Source organism: Cicer arietinum, chromosome 5 (genome assembly GCF_000331145.2).
Source record: "Cicer arietinum cultivar CDC Frontier isolate Library 1 chromosome 5, Cicar.CDCFrontier_v2.0, whole genome shotgun sequence".
Lineage (NCBI taxonomy): Eukaryota > Viridiplantae > Streptophyta > Magnoliopsida > Fabales > Fabaceae > Cicer > Cicer arietinum.
This window is the reverse complement of record NC_021164.2, coordinates 76018868-76027872: the sequence shown is the minus strand read 5'-3', so window position 1 is coordinate 76027872 and position 9005 is coordinate 76018868. Positions and strand designations below refer to the sequence as shown.

The 9005-nt window shown below is 31.6% G+C and overlaps 2 protein-coding genes across 2 annotated transcripts in view; one reads left to right on the top strand and one right to left on the bottom strand.

Annotated features, from left to right (window-relative positions):
• The window catches only part of LOC101501290 (uncharacterized), a 5417-nt gene extending 3520 nt beyond the window's left edge, over nt 1-1897 (top strand). Inside the window, exons 8-11 of the mRNA XM_004501039.4 lie at nt 128-533; nt 864-1069; nt 1209-1372; nt 1578-1897. Of these exons, the coding sequence (XP_004501096.2) occupies nt 128-533; nt 864-1069; nt 1209-1372; nt 1578-1722 (921 nt within the window). The 3' untranslated portion in view covers nt 1723-1897. The remainder of the gene's footprint in view (nt 1-127; nt 534-863; nt 1070-1208; nt 1373-1577) is intronic.
• A 584-nt stretch (nt 1898-2481) lies between these two features.
• On the bottom strand, nt 2482-7856 carry LOC101501918 (NADP-dependent malic enzyme). The gene is made up of 19 exons (XM_004501041.4): nt 7592-7856; nt 6805-6925; nt 6481-6555; nt 6246-6397; nt 6037-6142; nt 5847-5912; nt 5654-5749; nt 5466-5537; nt 5292-5375; nt 5100-5198; nt 4532-4579; nt 4387-4440; nt 4011-4109; nt 3824-3913; nt 3649-3726; nt 3443-3517; nt 3245-3335; nt 2922-3050; nt 2482-2806 (listed from the first exon to the last, which is right to left on the bottom strand). The coding sequence occupies exons 1-19, from the start codon at nt 7693-7695 to the stop codon at nt 2718-2720; spliced, it is 1728 nt and encodes a 575-aa protein (XP_004501098.1). The 5' UTR covers nt 7696-7856; the 3' UTR covers nt 2482-2717.
• Nucleotides 7857-9005: the final 1149 nt, after the last annotated feature.

Sequence of the window (9005 nt, the reverse complement as noted above, 5' to 3'; positions counted from 1 at the left end):
AAGAGTGGTTAGAATCATATTACTCCATTTGATGCCTTTTTATTATCATCCACTTGTGTTGTTAGCTATGCAGCTAAAGATTTTTTTACTCCCCTTTTCTTTGTTTGGTTGGGGCTGCTCTTTTTAGCCTTATGGAGAGATCCAAATTATCGAGGAAGATCTACCATTGAGAACTCCGAGAGATGCTTTTGACAAATCAGCATCATCAAGTAATATGCTTAGCAGCCGTGTTAAAATGTGCGGCTTAAAAAATGGGGAAAATGATTCAGAAGCAAATTCAGATAAGGGTTTTGAGAGTGAGCTTTCACCAATAGAAAGGAAAATCCACCTACCAGCCATTGGCTCAGATCAGGCAATAAGATCCAATTTGGATTTGAGCAATGGGAACTGTTCCACTTCTGGAAAGCAGTCATCCAAAGAAGAGCTTAATAGATGCTATAAGAATATACTATCACATAAAATTTCAAAAGCATTCTGGCCCCACTGGGTATATCGTATGTATGACTCCTATACGCTTGCACAAAGGGCTGCAGGTAGTGTTGCTTTTCTTCTTCTGACTCTATAATGGGCTGATGAAATTTGGTTTTTCTTTTGTATGCTGGTCTTTTAATTATTGATTTTTAAAATTCAAACAAAAATCTTAATGCAACGATCGTGTACAATTGTTGTTTGAATATCAGAAATGGTTTTGTGGAGTATATTATATTAATCTAAGCCTTTATCCATGTATTATGTATTTTTTTATATTTTTAATCTTAACTGACTGAAAAATTCAGATAAATATAATTCCTCATTCATTCTTGTTATTGTGAAATAAATATGTTCTCGGTATAAAAATTAATTGTTGTGTTGATAATCTGTAGATATGTGGAAGCAAATAGTTGGGGTGCCTAGTATGGATAGTCTCATCAAAAAGCCTGATGTTTTATCATTTCATATCGCCAGTAAAATACCTGTTTCTGAATCTACAAGGCAGGAGCTTTTGGATATAGATGGCATCGCATATAGGTTGCGCAAGGAAATTGAATTGCTAGATAGCATTGATCTTATCCGATGTAAAATATGCCAAGTAATCATTTTCTCACCAAAGCCCGGCAATTTTTCCACATCATATCGCTTTTGTTTAAAGTTTATACAGATTAGATTCTTGAAAGTGCTGAAAGTAATGTATTGCCCCTTTTTAAAAAATTTGTCTTGAAATTTTGCAGACTACAGTTGCGAAGCGAAGTGATATGTTGGTGATGTCAAATGAGGGTCCTCTTGGTGCCTATGTGAATCCCGATGGTTACGTGCATGAGATAATGACTCTTTACAAGGCCAATGGGTTATCTCTCATTGGGCCAGCAGTTACAGAATACAGCTGGTTTCCTGGGTGAGTGTCAGTCCATTAATTTTCATATCCTGTGATTTTATGAAAGTAACAAGTTTTTTAATATGCATCATGGATCAAACTGATGCATGCCATGAAGCTTGTGATATTAGGACTTTGAATGCTACATAATTTGGGAGTGGGTCTTTTCTTGAGCTGCTTAATGTGAAATTTGATAAGCTATATGTCACTGTGCTACTTTTGGCAGATATGCATGGACAATCGCTAAGTGTACCATATGTAGAACCCAAATGGGATGGCTTTTTACAGCAACCAGCAAAAAACTGAGGCCCAATTCATTTTGGGGTATCCGGAGCTGTCAAGTTGCAGATGAAATACGCCGAAACCTTTAGTTCTAGTGATGTAGTAGTGGCCATATAGTTACAAGTTTTATACGAATACGTTTATCTAGCTTAGTGTGGAAACCCTTGTTCATAAAGCACTAGATGGTGCAATTATGTATATAATATATAATCCAGGGCAATGTTGGGAGTGGTTATATGAGTTTTTAGTTAAATATGTCGTAAACGTAGCCTGTTATATGAGTTTTTTAGTCGGGGAAATAACTATTTTTTTATGAATCTGTTAAATTTACTTTTCAACTTTTATGGTGTGTTTGGTTCAATGAAATGGAGGGGAAAAGAGAGATTTTAAATGGAGGGGAGATGGAGGAAAGTTGAGACATGTTTAGTTCAAAGAAGGAGGAAGAGGGGTTTTTAATGGTTGTGTTTGATTCTAGAGTAGAGGAGGGATTTTCAATGGTTTTTTAGTTGTATTGAGCATCTCCTCTCCCCTCCAAATTCTTCCAAAATGGAAGTAGAGCAAATAAACTTAAGGAGGAATTTTGCTCCCCCACTTCTCCTCTCCTCCTAAAATATGAATCAAACACAATCTTCCTTCCCCTCCAAACCTCTCCAACCAAACACAAAAATAAACTAGTTTAGGTTGTAACAAACGAGTAGAATGCTTTCTTTGTCACCTTTCATTGGATTTCTTTCTTTTAGAACAAGATATTTGTTTTTGTTTTGGAAGTGAATAGACAATAAAAAAAAATTAAAACCATAAAAATGAGAGAATGAATAGATTTTGTGATGTAAGGGTTAATTGAAAAATAAAGAAAAACAAACCGTAAAATATCGATAACCATTTTGCTTCTTATTACAATGTCAATATTTTGAAAGATTGATAACTTGTCAAAATCGACCTTGGAAAAGGTTGAAGAAATAAAGTTAAAAAATGGCAATGCCTTATATACCACACTCCTAGTAAGCAATACGATAAATCAAATCAATTCCTAAAACACTACTGAGTAGGGAATTTAGTCTACATAATATATAATTTGAAAATCTCAACGGTAGCTTCGATAGCCTGGGCTGTACATACAACTTTCTGCATATTTGACAAGATCATTTGGTCGAGGTAAATGAGAAGCCAAACCTGTCCACCAAAAAGACAGACAAAATTAAGACTGAGGAAACAAAAAAAACAAGACAGTTTTGTCTTGTCTGAACTCAGAACTAAACAGAACAGATTTCATAATGAAAAATCTCACCAAGTTCGTATGTCTTAGCTGCAACTTTAGCAGCAATGTGAGCTGATATCTTTCTGATATTTGTGAATGGAGGGTAAATCAGTCCCTTATCATAGTTCTCTTGTGATACTTGTTCAGCCAAAGCTTCAGCTGTTGCAAAATATAAAATGGTTACCACTCAAGTCAAAAACATGTGTTGTTTCCTGTAGTGCAAGTTTTGTTTCCCTTGCAAAATGTTTTTTGTGGCATTTTTTTTACACTTAATTAACAATACACAATTGCAACATTAATTCAATATCATGCTCTAATGATATAATTAATCTTTAAAGTTTGCATGTACTCACAGGCTGCCAAGAGCATCTCGTCACGAACACGGATTGCACCGGACATGATCAAACCCAAACCAAAGCCGGGGAAAATGTAAGCATTGTTGGACTAAATTGCATAGTAAAAAAAAACACAATATAAAAGTCAGTCAGAAATTTTCGTAAAACATGTCAGCCTAAAAAGAAAAGAAGATTAATTAGTAAGCGTATTAAAACCTGTCCAGGAACAAAAACTTTTCCTTCATATTCAATAGGATCAAATGGGCTTCCACTAGCAAAAATTGCTTTACCCTGCAAATAGAAGAGACGTAATATGGTAAGTAACAGTTCTACTTTTGTTTATTTATCTACTTTAATAACAATAACTCACTAAATGATGTTTCTTAACCTAAGCAAATAAAGCATAACATAAGAAAGTTTACCTTGCTCCATGTATAAGCTTCTTCAGCTGTGCACTCAGATTGTGAAGTTGGGTTGGAGAGTGCAAGAATGAGTGGTTTCTACCATGCCAATAAATTAATATTACTATCATTAGAAATAGAATCTTCTCATAGTGTAGTAAAATTCTTATTATTATTAGAGAAAGCATGAAAGTACCTCATTCAAGGATGCCATGGCTTCAACTACATCCTTGGTAAATGTCTTTCCTACTCCTGATGATCCAATCAACACGGTTGGTTTGATTGCCTGATAGAATGAATTGTGAGATATGGTGTAAAAGAATTAAATTGTAACAAATATTTTAATGAACTAAATATTAAAATAAATGAGATACTTTACTCACCTTGACAGCTCCTAGAAGCTCCTTCACAGGTTCATGCTCATGTGCCCAAGGCTTTTTGAAGTGTTGAAGGGATTGCATACGAGATCTAACAATAAGACCCTGCAAAATAGCAAGATTTTCATGAGAGGTTATGGGAAAAACATCTAGAAGCCTAAGAAAATTGTGCTCTTCATCTACCTTCAGACATTGTTACCTAGATTTAAATCATATGCACTAGCAATGTAAAAATGTTTTACACTCTCAGTCAATCACAATTGTTGGATCACTAAAAATATTTGACTACAATGATATGTCTTAAGTCGTGTAAAGAGTGATTTGATTGATAATGTAAAATGTTTTACACTGACAAATATATCAAAATTGAATCTCTTTTTACCTTGGAGTCCACAAGCCAGATCTTCTTGCGGGTCTCTTCAACTGGAGCTTTTGTCTGGCCAAAAAGATAGAATTTAATTTAAGTATTTGACATAAATGGATTTCTTTTGAAACAAAAAAAAAAAGTACAATTATCAAAGTTATACCTGCTTTGAAATCTCAAGAGCTATCAGCTCTGCTATACCAGTTCCAGCCTAAAATCACCAAAAGATAGAAGTAAGAAATTTACTTCCAGAGAAAAGCATAGGCAGAATTTCATTTCATGTACATATTTATGCATTCTCATAAATTATGTATTACTAAATAGAAACATGGATACCGCAATGAAATATAAGTAAAAATTGATCAAATTATGCATATATAAAAAGTAGTTGATCATGTTTAATCAATTTAATCTCAATAAAAATATTAAGTCTATTGTCTAAATTGTCCTTCATTTATAAATTGAAAATACAAAAGTTCAATTAAATGAATAGTATTATAGAGATATTAACATTAAATAATTGGAGAGAAGTAGTTAACATTTACCTATATTTCATATGATGAAATATGAAGTAAAATTTGTTTATAGTTCTTTCCATAGAGAGTAAAGCATAAATGCATAGTAAAGATTGAAGGTAGTATATGTAAACAAGGATTTTTTCCTCCTTTCACACAAAGACTGGACTTTATAACAAATGCAAATAAATAACTTAGTCTCTCTCAGGAACTTACCTCTCCAGCACCCAAGAATAAGAATGTGTGATCAGCTAAGGTTCCTCCAACTAATTTAAGGGAAGCAAGCAATCCTGCTAATACAACAGATGCTGTACCCTGAAGTAAACCAAACAAGATCGTAGTCAATAACCTTAATTATAATAACAAACTTTGCACAAGTCAAAAACCTTTTAAATATGATGCTATTACCTGTATATCATCATTAAAAACAAGATGAGATGAGCTGTATTTGTCCAGAAGATCAAATGCATTATGGTTGGCGAAATCTTCAAACTGAAAAAAGAATCAGGAAATCAGGAAAACAATTGATAATTCGATCAAACCAAAGCCATTTCAAGATGTTGAATCAGATATATAATTCACCTGTACTAGAACTTTCTCTCCATAGTTCTGCTTAACTGCATACATAAACTCCTCTACAAGTTCAGCATATTCCTAAAACCACAATGAATAAACACCATGTTAACAATACAGAAATTTCACTCTCAATGATTGTAGTCAAAAGGGTGCAAAAAAAAATACTGAATTGTGCATTAGTTTGCATTTCAAACCTTCCCAGTTGCTCTCTTCTGTTTAAGGCCAATGTAAAACTCATCATTCAGCAACTTCTCATTGTTTGTGCCAACATCAATTGTTATAGGCAAGCACTGAAATCAAATATATCCGGATAGTAATAATCCATTAATTAATTGATCAATTATGATGAAGGGAAAAAGAAAAAAAAAAACATTTAGTAGCTCTTACCGATGAAGGCCGAACACCTCCTAATGCAGTATAGAGAGAAAGTTTTCCAACAGGAATTCCCATTCCCTAACAAAATCATTGAAGAGAATCATGTTAAAGTAATCGTCTGCATATGCAACTAGTATCGAGAATCCGTGCAACGCACAAAGAGAAAATCATAGAAAGAATATATGTTAGTTACGATAGTTACCTGGCAACCAAGATCTCCTAGTCCCAAAATACGCTCACCGTCAGTTACAACAATAACTTGAATAGTCTTTTCTGGCCAATTTTTAAGCACCTCAAGAATCTTGCCTCTGAAAAAAATTCAAGTACTTATTAGAAATTAGAATTTTCTCATCAATAATGCTAAGTTAAGAAAACAAAATAGAATGCTACCATGAAAAAAAAAAAACATACTTTTCTTTCAAACTGATATATAGACCCTGAGGACGCCTAAAAATGCTTCCATATTTTTGGCAGGCTTCTCCAACTGTTGGAGTGTAAACAACAGGAAGAAGTTCCTCAACATTATTGATCAGAACCTTGTAAAACAATCTTTCATTCCTCTCCTGTCAATACAAAAATGTCAACGGCAATGAGAAGAAAAACCTTAAACGACAATTAATATGAGATAGAAGGAGCGGAGCAGTACCTGAAGATCCATCAAGGCTATGTACTTATGAAGAGGAACCTCATACTGACGAAGATTTTGCATCAACCTCTTTTCCTGAATACAAAATAACATCAAAGGCACTTGTTAGCATTTTTCATTGTTAAAACATGAAATGTTATTAAATTATGTAGCATTAACAGTTCACATCGAAAAGTGTGTTCAGTGTCCAACAAACGCACATGTTTACATTCAATCACTTTTTTTCTTAAATTATTATTGATGTCTACGTTTGAGTGTTAGTGTCGTGTTTGTCTCAGTGTTTCATAATTACTATTATGGAATGAAATCTAAGAAGTAATTAACCTGAAGCTCTTGAGAGAAAACAGCTGGAGGCAAAAGGCCACGCACATAATGAGCATCTCTTTCATTCTCAGTGAAGGCAAGCCCTTTGTTGTACCGTGGATCTCTTAGCAAACTACATCCACTGTAACACAAAATGTAATATTTTGATTAATTAATACACAAACTCCATTTAACAAATAATTAAGAACCTTTGTGATGCACGAAAATCGTGAATTTATATTAGCCAAAATTAATTCTTTAATTTAATATTAATAATTTGATTCAGATTTCAGAATCAGACTAGATAATACTCCTAGTATTCAACAACATGAATTAAACTTTTTTGTGTTGAGAAAACATTAATTAAACTTAAGTATATAAATAAATGAATAAACACATGAAAATAATTTCAATGTTGAATCATGGTAAGTCAATGAGATAAAAAATCAGTAAAGTAAAATTAACATTAAATCAGCAACTTTAAATGATTTCATCTAACTAAAATAATTACATACCAATCTCAGTAATTCAAACCACATAAAATCCGCAAATGCGGTGAAGCATATGAAATTAAATTACCATGTCCAAAAAAAAAATTAATAATAATAATAATAGATCGAAAAACAATTATAGCCTAGCCAAAACATAAAAGCTCGCGTAAAACAAGATCATATATAAACAAACAGAGCACAGATCCAAAATGCACATTCAAGAGAAAAACTATATATTAAAAATAAAAATAAAAAAGTGATCTAGTTAACTAATTAGTAAGTCATTGTAACTATTGACATATGTGTGTAAGAATTACCTAGCAACAGAGAAAGACCAAGGTGTGATAAGTTGATCCTCTGTAGCACTATCCTCACCATAGAGGTCTTTAACACCACCACCGATACTGTTCATGTTACTCATATCCAACAACTTAATTTGTCTCAACTAACACCGTTAATTAGTACTAGAACGTTTTTTAGCTGTTTCTTTTTTAAGGTTTTAAAAAAAACTAAGTAGACAGAGAGGAAAACAAAACGTGAGGTTGGTTGGTATGAAAAGTTTGTGTTGTGTTCCTCTATATATAAGCTCTTCAAATAATGTTATTTTATTTGTTCGTTTAGGTTTGGTTGGGTATTATGTGAAGGGAAAGCATAGAGGTAGATTTCATTATTTCAATGTGGACAGCCACGTGCGCATTCTTTAATGAAGCATTTGTCTTTTGTATTCCTTTTCCCACTTGTTATTGTGTTGTCTTTCTTTATTGGCTTTAGATTGCATAATATTTTTTTAATTTAATTATAATTAGGTGAATAAAAATGATATAATTTATTTTTTGTTTCAATTCTGGACTACTCTCTTTCTCTAAATTGTATGTCACTCTGATGATTTTACATAAATTAATAAATGTAATTAATGTTGTATGGAAAGAAAAAAAAATATTTTATAAAAATATTCTCTATTAATAATATAAGAAACACAAATTAGAAAAATTGAAAAATGATAAATAATAAATAATAAATGACATAATAAGAAAAAGAACAAAATTATTGATAGTTGATTAATACCGTAAAATTATATATAATTTTAAACATCTAATACATCAATTTTTTACTCTCAATTACAAGTGAATTGTGTTTTCGAAAAAGGAACAGGGACTACTTCTAGAAGACACAAAAAGAAAGTAGAATAGTAATTGAGTTTGGTTGATTTCACATTAAAAAAATAGATAGGATGAAAAAGACGTTTGTTTTGTAGTAAGTAGTTGAGGCTGGCGGAACGCGGTGGGAGAATATTTGCAGATTTTCCGCGTTTTATTCAAGTCAATATTGTATTGCTAACTGTCATTTCCAAACAAAAGTCAAGCATTCTAAGTTCAACCATATTTTAAAAAATTTAATTTATATTCGATTCACGGTAAATAATTTTTATACATAAATTAATTCTATATATATTTTTCGGTCACTATCATTAAAAAAATTATAGATATTAAGAAATATAGTTAAATATAATTAATTTTTTAAATTTCATATAAAATTAAAGTTAAATATATTAAATTGTTTTTTTTAATGTTAAATACATAATTATTTATATTAAATATTTTAAATTATATGAGTGATTTATTGGAAATAATAGTATTAAATGATTTAAATATATTTAATTTTTTTTACAATAATAATCAATAATTAAGAAAAAAAATTATTTATAATAATGATCAAAATAAGTATATGAAA

What these genes read in the sequence shown, in the direction of transcription:
- LOC101501918 (XM_004501041.4), bottom strand. Translation starts at nt 7,695, where the DNA reads ATGAGTAACATGAACAGTATCGGTGGTGGTGTTAAAGACCTCTATGGT. An exon ending in TCTGGCTTGTGGACTCCAAG is followed by an intron (nt 4,110 to 4,386) that starts GTAAAAAGAGAT and finishes GCTATTTTGCAG; the next exon opens with GGTCTTATTGTTAGATCTCG. An exon ending in AGCTTCTAGGAGCTGTCAAG is followed by an intron (nt 3,914 to 4,010) that starts GTGAGTAAAGTA and finishes TCATTCTATCAG; the next exon opens with GCAATCAAACCAACCGTGTT.